A 17,500-nucleotide genomic window follows, 5' to 3' on the forward strand; every position below is an offset into this window, starting at 1 on the left:
ACAAATAAACAAAATGCTATAAATCTACTAATGAAACTTGAGGTAAATAAAATCAAACAGCTAAATAAAGGCAAACTTCTGAGTAGTTACATGAGTTCGCCATTAACCTTGGAATTTCCTGATTTTTGGTTTAAATGAAAGAAGGTTGCTGCTGGAACGAACATTGAAAGGTAAACTATTCCGCCAAAGTTCCACCATTTGTATTGAAATATGAAAATTAAAAATTGGATGCCTTTGCAAATTTTTTCCTTAGTTCAAACAGTGATAACCTTTTAAGAATGTGATGATCACTAATAATTAGTAATTTCCAAGTTCAGATAAGCATTTAAACCTTGTATAAAAAGTAACATCAGCCATAAAGCGTCGTTGTTGAAGAGATCTCAAATTAGCGAGTTTTATAATCACTGTCAGCTTTCAGGATCATTCTTGAGGTCCTCCTCTGTATACGTTCTTATATTGAAGACTACTCCAAAGAAAATAAAGAAAAACAAGAAATTAAACACTGCTTATGCAAATTAGCTCTCACGAAACCGTCGTTAACTACTTGCAGGGTTCGTGGTCGGGCAAAACTCCTGCAAGTAAACCCACTAAAAAGAGACGATCTCTGCAAGCGCATTTGGACAAACGACTGGTCATGGGATCACGCTTAATACGAAGAAAGGAAACATCACAAGACGACAATGAGGAAGAATTAAGACCAACAAGACAAAAAGATGAAGTACGAGGAAAACACGAACAGCGAAATTACGATACCCCAGCTCGTAGCTGTCAGAGAAGTTAGTCTCAATGCAACATCGAGTAAAAGGCGCAGAGCGGCCAAAGATGCAAACAACAAGTACAAGAGGTCGTGGACGCAGATGGGGAAGGGGAACCAACTGCCGAGGACATTTCCTACAGAACGTAAATATTGTTGAGGAGATAAAAGAGAAGTGCGTAAAATCCACGCGTTAATCGTAGAAAAGGAGACTATTTCCTTTTCGAAGATCTCCCGAGATATGAAAGCTTTCTTTGCCGTAAACTAAGCCGAGTAGTTACAGTTAAAGGCGAAACACCCCTCGGAGTGAAATGAACAGCGAGAACTATCCATATCCGACAACAACAACTAAGGTAACCTATCCATTTTGAGAGGAGTATTTCTATTAATTTCGCGCAAGACAAAGAATAATAAAGAAAAGCAGCGGTGACAAACATTAAAGTATAAACAAGCGCACTGTTTGAAATTATTTACATGATGTTTCCTATGCTTCGACATACATCCTCAGAAGTGACCGTTTACTACGAATTCAAACTTTTTAATATGTAACCTATTAAGTAACTACTTATTAACAATAATTGATTAATGAATTAACAATTAGTTAACAGTCACTTCTGAGGATGTATGTCGAAGGATACGAACGCCAAGTAAGTAATTTCAAACAATGCGCTTGCATGTTTTTGTCACGCCGTTTGATGCATAGTTCTGGTTTCGATAAAGACGGCAATCAATAATGCCGTGCAAGCAAAGTCACGATTGCCCTCCCCCTCTATCTGCAACCTCGTTCCCAGGGCTTCTCCCTCATTTGGGGGCGGGGCTTTTTTTACTGCCCCGCCCCCTTCTGAGGGAGAAGCCTTGGAAACGAGGCTGCCCCCCTTAAAAATTTTATTATAATTATTATAATTAACATAATTAGTATAATTATAATTCAAATTATTATAATAAGTATAATTATTTTAATTATTATTATTATTATTATTAGAAACATAGTATTAGGTTAGTTTCGGGTGCAGACAATTTTTTTGAGATTAAACTAGACCCTCCGTGATAGTACACTGGGTTGCTTGTAGTTCGTGCACTGTCCCAGCCAACTTTTTTTCAAGTTGGGGGGTCATTAAGACCATTTAATTAAGGGATCACCCAGAAGTCATACCAGCAGAGGCCCTTTGGCTCGCATGTCCTCACATGTTCGTACGACTAAAAAGATCCTTTTCTGACGTAAAAAGCTGGCTACCGGCCTATCATTTGTCAAAAAGAAGAAATTCCTGTCCTCTTTGGAAAAAACAGACAGGCATTGCTTACCGTATTTACCCGTGTATAATGCGCACTTTTTTCCCGAAATTTGAAGTTCAAAATTTACACTGCGCATTATACACGGAACCTTTTGTTTATTGCTACACTAATTTGCATACACGCGAAACTGAAACCGCTGGTCATTTTCAAACGTAAGACCATGCCAAGGATCCAAAACAGCATGGCGTTGTCGTAACTGTTCAAGAAAAAGGCTGGATTGACAGTGAAATCATGAAAATTTGGATCGAAAAAGTCTGGCGTGCTCGTATTGGAGGCCTTAGTCGGCGAAGGAGTCTACTCGTGTTTGATTCCTTCGAAGCACAAGACAGAGCAGGTGAAGCGATTGCCGAAATCAGAGAACACGGATTTGTCAGTAATACCTGGCGGGCTTACCTCTGTCCTGCAGTCTTTAGACGTTTGTTTAAATAAACCTTTTAAGGATAGACTCAGTTCATCTGATGAATCGTTTGACGATGATCTTATCTACGAACTATTCACATCTGACTCGGAGTCAGATTTTGAAGGATTTTAAAAGGTACAATTTCAACTTGAGCTTATGAAACATGACTGATTTAGAAGAGTTTTCCATGTAGAAGTTTAAATACAGACTTTGAGCAAATTTAACTGTAACAACAGAGCGCCAGTGCGTGGAACACTTTTGTTTATTCAAAGTACAGTCATATTAAGTTATCGTTCGTTATCGCTCGCTTCAAAATTTTGATACGTAAATAATTCCTTAGCTTGTCACGTCGCTTCAGTCGCTTTGAAACTATTAACGTGTAAACAATCACTTTGTAATCTTAAAGCATCGCTCGCTCTGAAACTTTTAACATGTATATAACTCCCTTGTTTTAAAGCCTTAAGGTATCGCTCGATTCGAAACTTTTACTACTGTAATTAATCCTTCGATCAAAACAACTTTCGATCGAACTGACTTGCATTCAAGTTTAAGTATCGCTCGCTTCGAAAATGTGAATAATCACATTGCAAGCTTTAGGTAATCAACTGTTGAAACGAAGCATGCATGTTTTTTTTTTTCAAAGAAAAATGTTGCAAAAATAAGGGTGCGCATTATACACGGGTGCGCGTTATACACGGGTAAATACGGTACGCGTGGTAGTGAAGTAACACAGCGATTTATTCCATATAGAATGTCAACTGAGCTGTGTGTTGTCTTCCAGGAGATTCAAGTTATCCTTGCGTAATATATAGCTCTTACAGTACAGGATATTGTTTTGGTATTGTCTATCATTGTAGTGCCATGGTAGAAGTCTTGGGTAAATAGCCTGAGAAGACATGTGGTTACTAGCAAAGTATTGAACCCAGAAAGATTGAAGAAAATAAATGGGAAGTGAGAAACATTGGCTTTTGGGCTGACATGTTGATAATTGATTTTTGCTACGTTCAATTTTGGCTGCAGAAATAAATCGCAAAATCGAAAGTCACATAGCCGGAATTCAGCGGGCGCCATGATTAAGTTACCACGGCATGTTTACTCGCCAAACAGTGAAGCGTCCGCGTCAAATGATGGCAAGATACCCGGTTTTCATAAGTTTCTTTTTCTGTCAAGTGTTATAAAGTTTGACAATAAATGAGCGAAGTCAAAACAAAGATCACAATCGCCCAAACCTTTAGGTTGACCATTGTTTCTGCTAAGTCAAAAATTTACTCTCCAAGACGAGGTTATTTATCACCAGGTAATTCCGTCATTTTGGAAATAGCCGCTACTTTATTATTCATCGGCGTCACAATTTTTTGCTGATTTTGGGGCTCAGTTTGTTGAAACTCAAGCACGCTTGCAACAGACCTGCTTATTTTCGTGAACCTTTCCTGCTGACAGAGCAATACTAAAAATGTCCTCCCGTATCACATTTCAACCTTGAGCTCGAAAATTCAATACACATTACGATATTATAATTCACAAAGGCAGAAAATATCACAGAATCCTTTTCCAGCGAAACATTTTATTGAAACAAGCAACATAAAAGATGCACTAAAATGCCATTTGCATTGCAATGACTTTCGAGGCCATTGCTGGTTAACGAGAATAACAAACTCACGAGGCAGAATGAATATTTATATTTAATTAAGTTAGCACAACAGAAAGACACTAACCTCATTTTGACACGAAAATGCTTTACTATTGCCATAAAAGCTATCCAGTTAAGCTCGCATATTATAAAACATGATGAATTCATAAAAGCCACCTTTTCCAGGGAACAATTTTTTGAAACAAACAACATATTTGCTATTAGAGGCAAAAACCCCTTTCTATTTCATTGCATGCATGAAGAGAAAAAAACTCAATTGTGTCAAATATGTGCAATATTACACCAAATTAAAAGTTCAGGATCAAACCGTTTCCATGAAGAACCTTTTCCTTGAATAATGAAGCACAAAATAGACGACAAGCTTTCTTTCAAATAATTCTTGACTGTCACATTTCCAATTATGTTTTTACTGAAGACTGTGCAAAGTTGATCACAGATCCACTTAAGGTGTTCGATTTGTTCTGTCTTTGAACCCATAAGTTACCAGATAATTTTCCATTTGGTTTCAGTGTTCTACATAACAGCACACTTGGTAAAATTAGAAATGCACCTCACTTTGATTTCGGTTCGACGCGCGACAGATTGTTGTCAAAGTCCATTACTCGTAGCTTGTAAGATTCCACCGCCTGTCTTGTTCAGTATTCAATTGACTTGCCATTATTGAACTTCATAAGGGTATATTTTGTTCAAAGATCCATTAAAACGCCATTCGCGTTGCATGACTTTCGACGCCATTGCCGGTTAAGTTTATCATTCTACTGTGTCCACCAGAGAAATCTACGCATTTCAACTACCCTCTCGATCCTAAGAAAATACGAGCAGAAGGCTCTATGCACAAAGATACCACTTAGCTGGGGAGTGACAGGCAAGACTTTTACCGACACGGAAAAAAAAAGAATACCAAACAAATGCCACCCAATTTCCGACTGGGATTGCCCTACGGCAACCCAGTAAAAATACAAAATGTACATAAATAATTAAAATAAAAACTTAAATATGAAATATATCATTTATTGCAGTTAAAAGGCGTTCCGATATCGATGTGTGTACAGTGCAGGGACGAGTTGACTGTGGTTGGAGGAAGTGCTGTTGGAGAGAGAATTTAGCAACAATTAGTTAACAGTCACTTCTGAGGATGTGTGTCGAAGCATACAAACGCCAAGTAAGTAATTTCAAGCAATGCGCTTGTTTGTTTGTCACGCTGTTTGCGTCTTAATTTGGATGCATAGTTCTGGTTTCGATAAAGACGGCAATCAATAATGCCGTGCAAGCATAGTCACGATTCCCCTCCCCCTCTATCTGCAACCTCGTTCCCAGGGCTTCTCCCTCATTTGGGGGAGGGGCGTTTTTTTATTGCCCCGCCCCCAAATGAGGGAGAAGCCCTGGGAACGAGGTTGCAGATAGAGGGGGAGGGGAGGCGTGACTATGCTTGCACGGCTCTCCGAGGGACTGGGGCTGTGTGGGAGATTGAATTATCATTCAACCCCAGCCCTAGTCCCCCATGAGAGCCTGCTCGCAGGCTACATTATTGATTGCCGTCTTTATCGAAACCAGAACTATGCATCCAAGTTAAGACGCAAACGGCATGACAAACCAACAAGTGCATTAATTAGCTTAAATATTATACTTATTTTAATTATTATTATATCAATTATTTTTATTAGAAACAGCATCAGGTGTTCCGATGTGCGTACAGTGCATGGACGAGTTGACTGTGGTTGGAGGAAGTGCTGCTGAACCCTGCTAAACCAGTGAAACTACATCATGGGAACTCACAGTTAATATGAGCAACTCTTTGTCAGCTTTTTAACTTGTGCGGCCAAGCAGAAGTGAATTACTTGGTTCATCTCTTTTTGCTGTCAACATGTTCATGGCAGGATCATTGACTCAACGGTAAGAAATTTCAAATGGGTTATACGTCAAGTTTAGCTTTTAACTTACTATTGTTCTGTTAATTAAAGGAGAAAAGTTTAAACTTCAGAAGAATTCACTTTTTTTCGTTTGGAGCTGACCATGTTTAATTTTGGAGTCTGCTTTTTGAAAACCTCAAGGTTAACTTATCCTTGTTATTGGGATTTTGATGTTGCCCCTGTCTCTTCCAACCTTAAACTAAATACATGTAGAAAAATTTATTAAGGAAAAGCATGTTAGTACTTGTAACTACTTTGAGTAACTTCTAATTACTGGAAATGTAATTGGCATAAAGGAGTTGTTTTCCCTATCCAGTTATGGTATTTCGACTGTGTACTTAAGATTATTTTATCGTCAATCTCGAAAGAGGATTGAATTTTTTGGGTGGATAATTTGTGAAAGAGTGTAAGGAAAATATCGTCCGTGGCGTAGTATAATTCATTTTTCACTGCTTGAAGTGCTTTGTCATGCGTGCCAGTAATAATCCATTTTCCACTATGTTAAGGAAGTGACATCCCTAAAGTTGTGTTCCGTTGGGGGTCTCTCTCTCTCTCTCTCTCCACATGATTACTTTCACTGGTGTCTTGTTCCAAACTTCTTGTCTCCTGTTCCTTTTTAAAGCCTGCTAAACCAGTGAAGCTACATTGTGGGAACTCACAGTTAATTAACCTTGAGTTTCGGTTTTGACCTCGAGAAGGTAACTCGCGTATTAGCCTTATAAAAAGAACAAGTTGAAACTTCTGATGTATTCATGTCCTTATTGTTTGGAGCTGACCAATGTTTGGAAGTTTTAGAGAACACTTCCTGGGTACGTTAAGGTTAACTTAACCTTATTATTGGAATTTTGATACCGCCTTGTCTCTTCCCACTCTGAAATAAGAACATGTAGAAAAATCATAAGGAAGAGGGAAAAGCCTTTTTTTCCCCATCTGGATATAGTATTTTCGACTCAGTGTAGAGGAGATATCGTTAACGTCACCTATTGTCATTGCTTAACCAGTGACGCAAGGTCATAGGACTTCAAAATTTACATGAGCAACTCTCTACGAGCTTTTTGACTTGTGCGGACGAGCAGAACTGGCAGCATCAAGGCAGCAGTGAAGTACTTGGTTCATCTCTTGTTGCAGTAAACGCGTTCATGGCAGGATTGACTCGAAATTAATTTAAGCCATGGGAAAAACTGTTTTAATGAATGTTTGCATCAGGAAAACGAATTATTAGAATCACTTACAACTTTACTGGGCACAGCGGTCTTAAATAATTCAGTTGTGTCGTTAATAACACTTAAGGTGATTCCTTAGTAGTAGAAGATGTTGTTGTAAGATTTTCCTTAAACTTTTCTCGATTATTCCCTACATTATGGTGACTCGAAATGTGCAATTAAATAAATAGGTCACCGAGCTTGTTCGCAAGATATAACTTCCTCAAGTTACTCATTTAATCATTTCGACTTCATCTATCAAGGACAAGTTTGTTCTGTCGGTTCAGGCTACGTTTTGCAGAACAGGAAGCACAGCTTTGACGTAGTTCTTTAAATAACAAAACAGATGAATTGTATTGCTCAAAAGGAATAATTTAACGTTTGTTTTGTGTGCACAGGCACACGTCTTGAAAAGGCACTGACTAATATTCTCCGGGTGCGTGATCTCAAGGAGACAATTTTGTGTCCATGAGTGATGGCTTTCCTGTAACCTTTTTGACGTAAATTTTTTAACATTTTTACAGCACTAAGGTGATGAGTAACAGAATAAAATTATGCCAAAATGCGTTGCATGACTTTCGACGCCATTGCCGGTTAAGTTTATCATTCTACTGTGTCCACCAGAGAAATCTACGCATTTCAACTACCCTCTCGATCCTAAGAAAATACGAGCAGAAGGCTCTATGCACAAAGATACCACTTAGCTGGGGAGTGACAGGCAAGACTTTTACCGACACAGAAAAAAAAAGAATACCAAACAAATGCCACCCAATTTCCGACTGGGATTGCCCTACGGCAACCCAGTAAAAATACAAAATGTACATAAATAATTAAAATAAAAACTTAAATATGAAATATATCATTTATTGCAGTTAAAAGGCGTTCCGATATCGATGTGTGTACAGTGCAGGGACGAGTTGACTGCGGTTGGAGGAAGTGCTGTTGGAGAGAGAATTTAGCAACAATTAGTTAACAGTCACTTCTGAGGATGTGTGTCGAAGCATACAAACGCCAAGTAAGTAATTTCAAGCAATGCGCTTGTTTGTTTGTCACGCTGTTTGCGTCTTAATTTGGATGCATAGTTCTGGTTTCGATAAAGACGGCAATCAATAATGCCGTGCAAGCATAGTCACGATTCCCCTCCCCCTCTATCTGCAACCTCGTTCCCAGGGCTTCTCCCTCATTTGGGGGAGGGGCGTTTTTTTATTGCCCCGCCCCCAAATGAGGGAGAAGCCCTGGGAACGAGGTTGCAGATAGAGGGGGAGGGGAGGCGTGACTATGCTTGCACGGCTCTCCGAGGGACTGGGGCTGTGTGGGAGATTGAATTATCATTCAACCCCAGCCCTAGTCCCCCATGAGAGCCTGCTCGCAGGCTACATTATTGATTGCCGTCTTTATCGAAACCAGAACTATGCATCCAAGTTAAGACGCAAACGGCGTGACAAACCAACAAGTGCATTAATTAGCTTAAATATTATACTTATTTTAATTATTATTATATCAATTATTTTTATTAGAAACAGCATCAGGTGTTCCGATGTGCGTACAGTGCAGGGACGAGTTGACTGTGGTTGGAGGAAGTGCTGCTGAACCCTGCTAAACCAGTGAAACTACATCATGGGAACTCACAGTTAATATGAGCAACTCTTTGTCAGCTTTTTAACTTGTGCGGCCAAGCAGAAGTGAATTACTTGGTAAAAACTTAAATATGAAATAATCATTTATTGCAGTTAAAAGGCGTTCTGATATCGATGTGTGTACAGTGCAGGGACGAGTTGACTGTGGTTGGAGGAAGTGCTGTTGGAGAGAGAATTTAGTAACAATTAGTTAACAGTCACTTTATTGATACAGGCTACAATCGTGTTAGGTGTCAAACAAAGGTAACTATCAGAAAGCACTCTCCTTATAAGTCCCAGTGCTAAAAAATTAAGCTGACAGTGGGAAAAACTGTTTTTAATGAGTGTTTGCATCAAGTAAAAAGAATGTGTTCAATAATACTCTTGGAATCATAGGCAGAAACCTGTCAGAGCTCAGGTTCAGTGGTGAGAGCACTCGCCTCTCACCAATGTGTTCCCAGACTCTGCGTCACATGTGGGTTGAGTTTGTTGGTTCTCTACTGTTCTCCGAGATGTTTTTTTCCGGTTACTCCAATTTTACACTCTTCTCAAAAACCAACATTTGATTTTATTTGCATCAATTTGTTGATTTCAGTGTACTGTGTCCCCAATTAGTGCTCCAGCATTAGAATGACTAGACACTTGAATAAAGTTCCTTTCTTTCTATTTTTTTTTTTTTACTCCAGTAACATGTTGAAGATGCGGTCAAGAGAAAACCTTGGGCCTATGCTCTGGAGAAGATGACAGGAAGTAAAGGAGGTGGATGTTTCAGCTATCACTGAGTATTTTAAACTCTTGTATGACTGGATGAAGAAACAAAGAAAGGAGATCGGTGATGCTCCACTGGGGTGAGACGAGTACCCTACAATGACTTCTACATGACTACAGACTGAACAAGTTAAGGCAGGTCCAACATCTGGGATTCCTTTCCTCATTCCAGTCATGTTTTACTTTAACGTGATGGTCTTAGCATTTCCATTTGCAGCGTTGGTTTGGTAAAAATGTTTTCAAAAGCAGTAATAGACTCAAGGGCAATGCTTAATGTGCATCCCTTGTTTGGTTTCTGTTGGGTAGGCATATGCGCATAAGGTGCTCGGTCTATAACCATGAAATTTAATTTTTTGTGTGACTTGACCGAAAAATGGTTTTGGGGTTCCTTTTATTCCACAAACAACTTGTTATGCAGGGAAAAAAGAGGAAAATTCTACGACATCTTTTAGAAACTTAAGCCTTTTTTCCAGCGACTTCTTGTTTATCGATAACTCTATAGTGTAAATTCTTGATATTGATCGATTCACATACTGAAGACTCTAAAACTTTTTATTTTGATCAGCAATAAACTGCTTTTGCTCTCCTGAAATTTTTTTACATAGCCATGGATGGACCTGTCAGTTCTGCAGCCATTCAATTTTTCCATTTCACTCTGACAATTGAGGATTGTGAGCTTTTTCAGCTTTCTTTCAACTCCAACTCTGACTGTTTGTGCTCCAAGGATACTCTAAATTCTATAACATACTGATGATTTAGTAGTAGATAAAAAGATGAGCGGGATATCTGTAGGGGCCTTTACAATGGCGAGCCATTGTAAATCCATACAGATCGGACGCGAATATTTTATCCTGCTTGTGAAATGAATACATACATTAAATTAAATGCAAAGTATTGTTATTTTAATCAGTAGAGATCTGTATCAAAAGTTAATGAATACTAATTAGCTGAGCAGGAGTTTGTATCAAAAGTTAATTCTACTGTTTAATAATAATATTCATCAACCCCAGTTGATTTGTATTGGGGTTTACAGTTGTGTACAATATGTGATGTGAATACTGTGCTGGGATTGGTTTGCACCCTAATGAATCATTAATGAATTTTACAACCACAATTACAGACTTAATCTAATATAATTTGTTTGACACTGTGTGACCCCCCTTTTGAAAAATCCTGGCTACACCCCTGCATTGTGGTCCTGTTTATGGGCATCCTTCTTTAAATTTACAAATATTTGTGAATAACTTTTATTCTGTCTTGGATAAAAAAAAAAGCTCTGCTTGATATCTGGTGGTTGTAACATTAATCTCTTAAACTATGATAATCATGCCCCTACAGAAGAATTCGTAAATACCTTAAGTTCCTTAATTATGGTGTATCAGTTCGGGGAAATACTTATAGTTCTACTCTTAGATCCTTAACAATTCTACAAAAGAGAGCCATATGTATTAATTACTACCTTGTCAAAACCAGATGAGCACTCTGAGCCTCTCTGCAAAGCTCTGGAAATTTTAAAAGAAAAGGACATTGTTTTCTTTTACGTAGTTTTTATGTATCAGTATCATAACAACCCTCTTCCCTCATCTTTTGATAATTTCTTCAGGACAGTATCATCAATTTATCAATACAAAACCAGATTTGCTAAATCAAGTAATGTTACATAAAAAATATCAAAACTAACTATGGTCAATTTAACATTTGCTTTGCAGCTGCCAAAATTTGGAATAATTTAAACATCTACCCCAAAAAGAATTCAACAAGGAAGTAAAGCTAAACATCTTGCAGACTTATGAATGTTCATCTGGGCCCGGTTGTTCGAAAGCAGATTAACTTAATCCAGGATTAGCGTATACTTTTATTCCAGTTTTAACTTTTCGGTGAAAGTTTCTTTTGCTTATTTTTGTTTTTCAAGATTGACTTCTTCTAATGTAAGGTTTTGCCGAATATCAGCGTTGAACAGCTCTTGGGAGTAGAGAAATAAACTCTTAGCGAGAAGCAGAAACGAAGCTAAATTCAATACTTTATTCTCTCTGGAACACCACTCTCAGAAATTACAAAGACGCACGTGCTTATTGAAAGTCGAGGAGCAATAGAGACGCCCCCTCTAAGCATGCAAGTGTCACGGATAGAAATGTAACACAACAATGTTCGAGGCACTACAAACTCCTTGGTTAATTTTTAATCTGGAATTAGGGTTAATCGGCTTTTGAACAAACCGGGCCCTGGTATTTAGTAATGTAGTACTTAGTATTGTAATTCATCTTTTTCTGCTTGCATGCATTGAGTCTTTTGACTGCGGGTTTTCCGTTTTTACTGTTATTTGATTTTCTCATGATATTATCTGTTCCTTAAAATTATCTTTTCAAGCTTTAATATAATTTTTTTTTAATTTGCTCTGAGTGAACTATTAACAAATTTTAGTATCAATTATTTTTTGTGATTGTAATATGTTTAAATATGGTAAAAAAGCTTGTTGTTGAAACATATTTTTGATTCAAGACAACGCTTATTTTATGTAACCTCAGTGTTTGGCTTTACAACGACTTGGAACTTGGTCCTCCTCCTTCACTTTGCGGGGTGGGGTCTGTCACAAGCTCAGCCTGCATATCCAAATTCAGAAAAACTGCAACTAACAACTAGATGTAGTCTCATCAGTTGAGCCTAATTGAATTGATAAAATCTGCTTAACTACCCCAGTTCAAAAGAGAACCTTGAATTAACATGAAATAAAGAACTCTGATTCTAGTTGAGTGTTTTTTTGATATATATATATGACGGCTTTTGCATAGATTAGTAGGATGCAGGGAGAAATGAGTCCTTATAAACTAAAAAATGAAGGAATGAAGGGAAGAATGAATGAAAAAAGTAGAACGAATGTAAAAAGAAGGTTTAACCGCGCACCGGTGGCTCAGTTGGATGAGCACCGGGTTGTCACGCGGGAAGTCGTGAGTTCAACTCGGGCCAGACCAACAATCAGGGTCTTTAAATAACTGAGGAGAAAGTGCTGCCTTTGTAATTCCATCTGCAAATGGTTAGACTCTCTAGTCTTCTCGGATAAGGACGATAAGCCGGCCGGAGGTCCCGTAAAAGAACCCACACACTGTTCGTAAAGAGTAAGGCATGTAGTTCCCGGTGTTGGTGTTGTAGCCTGCGAGCAGGCTCACCTTATAGGCGGTGGATCCGCAATCGCGAGCCACCTCGCCCCATTGTTCTCGCTGGCTTCGCCGGCTCTCGGTTGCGGCTCCGCCGCCCTTGCCTATCAAGTGAGCCTGCTCGCAGGCTACCGGTGTTGTGGTCTGGGTAGAGTGGACGTCTAGGGTAGGGTAGGGTAGTGGTCTAGGGTAGGGTGGAGCACCTCGCATAGGACCTCGAGTCCTGTTCGTGCTCCTTCCCTCTGGGCAGGTTTGCCCAGTAGAAGAGACAAAACCAGATGTCTCGTAAAACATGAAGTTGGACGCCGGCGGTGCGCCCTTTACCCCCCTCCTTCTGTCTGTGCTCCATTTTACGGCTATATTTAACAATTAGACCTGTAGCCCTTGCTTGACCCATAGCCCGCAAGGGGTCAATAGGGGTCAAGAGGATCGAACTGAGGACCTCTTGCCCCGAAAGCGGCAGGTACAAAACGCAGGTCACAGGTCATTGTTTTACCAATACAGAAAGTGTCGTATGATATATACCACACCAAGTGTCCTTTTAGACCAACGTTAGACATCATCCACCCTAACTTAACCACGTTTACCCACATATACTCCAAGTTAACCACATTTATCCTCATTTACCCTAAGTTAACCACGTTTACCCTCATCTACCCTAAGTGAACCACGTTTACCCTCATCTACCCTAAGTTAACGGCGTTTACCCACATCTACCCTAAGTTAACCCACATCTACCCTAAGTTAACCATGTTAACCCTCATCCACCCTAGGTTAACCACGTTTACCCACATCTACCCTAAGTTAACCGCGTTTACCCTCATCTACCCTAAGATAACCACGTTTACCATCATCTACCCTAACATAACCACGTTTACCCTCATCTACCCTAAGATAACCACGTTTAGTCACATCTACCCTAAGGCAACCACGTTTACCCTCATCTACCCTAAGATAATCGCGTTTACCCTCATCTACCATAAGTTAACAACGTTTACCCTCATCTACCCTAAGTAAACGGCGTTTACCCACATCTACCCTAAGTAAACGGCGTTTACGCACATCTACCCAAAGTTAACCACGTTTACCCTCATCTACCCTGAGTTAACCACGTTTACCCACATCTACTCTAAGTTAACCACGTTTACCCTTATCTATCCTAAATTAACCGCGTTTACCCACATCTACCCTAAGTTAACCACGTTTACCCTCATCTATCCTAAGTTAACCGCGTTTACCGGCAGGTACAAAACGCAGGTCACAGGTCACAGGGCACAGGGCACAGGTCACAGGTCATTATTTAACCTATACAGAAAGTATCCTAAACATTCATAAAAGTTAACCTTAGGCCTTATTAGTCATAATTAGGCCTTTTTAGGCCTAATTAGGCCTAAAGAAAAGTTTTTAGGCCTAAGGTTAGCTTTTATGAATGTTTAGGATACTTCCTGTATAGGTGAAACAGTGACCTGTGACCTGTGCCCTGTGCCCTGTGCCCTGTGACCTGTGACCTGCGTTTTGTACCTGCCGCCACGTTTACCCACATCTACCCTAAGTTAACCACGTTTACCTTCATCTACCCTAAGTTAACCACGTTTACCCTCATCTACCCTAAGTTAACCACTTTTACCCACATCTACTCTAAGTTAACCACGTTTACCCTCATCTATTCTAAGTTAACCGCGTTTACCCACATCTACTCTAAGTTAACCACGTTTACCCTCATCTATCCTAAGTTAACCGCGTTTACCCACATCTAACCTAACTTAACCGCGTTTACCCTCATCTACCCTAAGTTAACCACGTTTACCCTCATCTACCCTAAGTTAACCACGTTTACCCACATCTACTCTAACCCTAACCCTAACCGGTAAAACGAGGTGAACTTAGGGTACCTGAGGGTTAAGTTAGTGTAACTTATGGCGGATTGGGGTAAATTAGGGTGGATGTCTAACGTTGGTCTAAAAGGACACTTCGTGTGGTATATACAGTATTTAAAGTTGTAATGTATGGGACGTCTTATGGGCCTAACATGAACGCTTTGCCACCCGACGATCGACGATGACAACTTAAAAAAGACAAACTCGAAAGTCCTCGAATTATGGAATAATAGCTGGCGCGGACATGTCTTCTTCCAGCTGTTGTTGGGTAACACGAGGTACAACTGGACCGAGCCCTGCTCCAAGGTAAGAAGAGCAGCGCTGGCGCAGTGGTGAGAGCACTCGTCCTGCGCCAATGTGGCCCAGGATCGATTACCGGATTTGTGGGTTGAGTTTGTTGGTTCTCTACTCTACTCTGGGAGGTTTCGGAGCAACAGGTCCCCAGTTCGTCTGTTTCGACTTACCTCTGATATTTTATTTTTACATAAATACTTAGTTTATTTGAGCAGGTTACAAAGTAGGCAAGACTGAAGTCCTATCGCTTTAAATATCTGTTGGGGGGGGGGGGGTGGGGGTGGGCAAAGCCGTCGGCTTCCATTGATACCAGCTTCGTAACTGAAGGAACTATCGACGTTAAATAAATTGGCTTTACTTGACTTTGGCTTTACTTGACTTTACTGCATCGATTTATACTTTTTAGAGAGCTTGCTCTACTGGTTACTATGTACAAGTATCATTTAGAGCTAGCCTACTAAACTTTGCTTTGTGACCATAATCCTTTGAGATTATCATTATCTTCAAGTACTTCTTAAAGTCTTGAAGATACTGGTCCAGATCTTTTTAGAATTTGGTTCAAGCTGGACTTGGCCAAAGCTATGTACAGCTGTATACGATAGACAAGTTCACGCTCTTGAGTGCATCATGGGTAATCAGGGCAAGATGGAGAGAATTTAGCCCCCTTTAACACCCAAACCGGCCTGAACTGGGCAGACCATTTTACTCGTCAATGGGGCAAGGGTTTGTAGTAAGTATAGACCATTTTACAGTTGTGGCTAAGTTACCAGGCCTAACAATGGAAGTGAGGCTGCCGGTGACCCTGTTTTGATACAAACCTTCATGCTTTTGTAATGTTAATGTGGACTAATTAGCGTTACAACAACACAATTTACATGATAAAAGCAGTGAGGTCTGTATCAATGCAAGGTCACCGGCAGCCTCGCAGCCATTCATAGGCTTGGTCGCTGAGCAAACAACGGTAAAATAGCAACGGTAAAATAGCCGTTGTAAAATAAACAAACGGTAAAATAAACAACGGTAAAAAAAACGGTAAAATAGCCGTTGTATTCATGATGTGCAATTTTGGGGTTTTTTATTTTCCAAAGCAGAAGATGTGCATTCAAATGTGTCAACCACAGCAACCAAAGATGCTTTGTTTGGACAGCCAATGAGCTTGTGGTTGGCACATTAATGACAATAGGTGATGTCAATGATATCTTCCCTATAAATGATTTTATAAACAAAGTTTCTGCCATACATTTCCTGTAATTCCATTAAGGCACAAAATTACAGAATATGTATGGAGAACAAAAAAATCAATATTTTAATTCCAAAGAATAGATACCAAGTCCAGTTCATCTCAGTTGTGAACTTGAACTTATTTATTTATTTGGTTTTATGAAGGCGAAAGTGTACAGTTAATTTTGCTTTGAATTTCCTGCCATGTTGCCCTGATTACCCATGATGCCCTGAAGAGCGTGAACTGGTCTATTGTAGAGATCCTTTTAAAGGATGCAATGAAGTGTAAGGATCTTGACAAGATCTGCAAAACATCATCCTAGATCTTTGAAGACCTACAGTGTTCAGATAAAGTTGAGGATCTTCAAAATGGTGTCCTTGCAACGATTTCAAAAGGTGGATCCATTTTGAGAACTGAATAAAGATCCTTGCATGATTTATCCGTGATTTTTTTTCAGGCAGGGCCATGCAGCGGCTGTTGTAGATAAGAAAGTCTATATTTTTGGTGGCAGCAGTGGCAGTGGCTATGGAGGTCAGCACAGTGAAACCACAAGCGATCCAGTTTATCTCAATGATCTTTTCCTTCTCAAAGGTAAATGTAATAAAATAATTATTTGGATGGTGGGGTATAGATGAGTAAGTAACTAAACTTTATTTAAAACACAGAAAATCATCAGTCTTAAATCTAAAAAAAAAAAGTAAAAATGCTTTACATCTGCTTTGCATGCATGTGCTTGCTGTCAGATACCTCCTTGATAACATGATTGAACTTCGCAATAGAGCCAGCTTTTCTTAAGTATTGGGGCAGATTGTTGAACAAACAGGACTTGCTATAACAGAAACTTCGTTAGTGTTGTTGGGCTAATGGGCAGAGTATTACCCTCTTTAGAAGTTTCTCAAGTTATATTGAGAAAGACACTTAATAAGCATATTATTATCTAGAAGGACGTTGGAGTTCATCAAAGGGTCAAATGGAGAAATTACATGACTACCTTGGCTGTGCGATTTTGTAATTTTTGCAGCCTTATTTACAGCAAGGGTTCCCCCTCCCTCTCTGCCCCACACACTAAACCCAAATTATTCCCCCAGTGTCCATACAAACAAACACTTATAGTTGTTATAATGGACTTAAATTAAAACATAACATGGTGTGAAAAAATTGATTCTATTGATTTCTTTACTTCAGAGAGGCCTTAGTAATGCAGTGGCATAATTTTTAACAAGAAAATTTTATTTTATTTTTTGCCAGTTGGATTGCAGGTTACTTGGGAAAGACTACAACAGCTGGGTGATATCCCATGCTCAAGGGATGGACACACATTAAGGTTAGGAACGAAACTCTACAGATTTTGCCATTGCTCA

General features: G+C 39.4%; 1 protein-coding gene and 1 long non-coding RNA gene across 6 annotated transcripts in view; both read left to right on the forward strand.

Moving 5' to 3' along the window:
* LOC137973498 (uncharacterized) overlaps positions 1-12,333 on the forward strand; it is a 15,393-nt gene extending 3,060 nt beyond the window's left edge. Inside the window, exons 2-7 of one of the 5 annotated variants that reach the window (XR_011117256.1) lie at positions 551-1,107; positions 5,118-5,260; positions 5,763-5,991; positions 8,083-8,225; positions 8,728-8,904; positions 9,513-12,333. This is a non-coding gene — a long non-coding RNA (uncharacterized lncRNA). Of the gene's footprint in view, positions 1-550; positions 1,108-2,099; positions 2,583-5,117; positions 5,261-5,762; positions 5,992-8,082; positions 8,226-8,727; positions 8,905-9,512 lie in introns of those variants that run through there. The other 4 variants (XR_011117257.1, XR_011117259.1, XR_011117258.1 and 1 more) reach the window with 4 other exon arrangements.
* Positions 12,334-14,769: 2,436 nt separating this feature from the next.
* LOC137973652 (kelch domain-containing protein 3-like) overlaps positions 14,770-17,500 on the forward strand; it is a 25,990-nt gene continuing 23,259 nt past the window's right edge. The window contains exons 1-3 of the mRNA XM_068820501.1: positions 14,770-14,929; positions 16,597-16,730; positions 17,388-17,463. Coding sequence (XP_068676602.1) covers positions 14,868-14,929; positions 16,597-16,730; positions 17,388-17,463 — 272 coding nt within the window. The 5' untranslated portion in view covers positions 14,770-14,867. The remainder of the gene's footprint in view (positions 14,930-16,596; positions 16,731-17,387; positions 17,464-17,500) is intronic.

This window comes from Montipora foliosa, chromosome 10 (assembly GCF_036669935.1).
Source record: "Montipora foliosa isolate CH-2021 chromosome 10, ASM3666993v2, whole genome shotgun sequence".
Lineage (NCBI taxonomy): Eukaryota > Metazoa > Cnidaria > Anthozoa > Scleractinia > Acroporidae > Montipora > Montipora foliosa.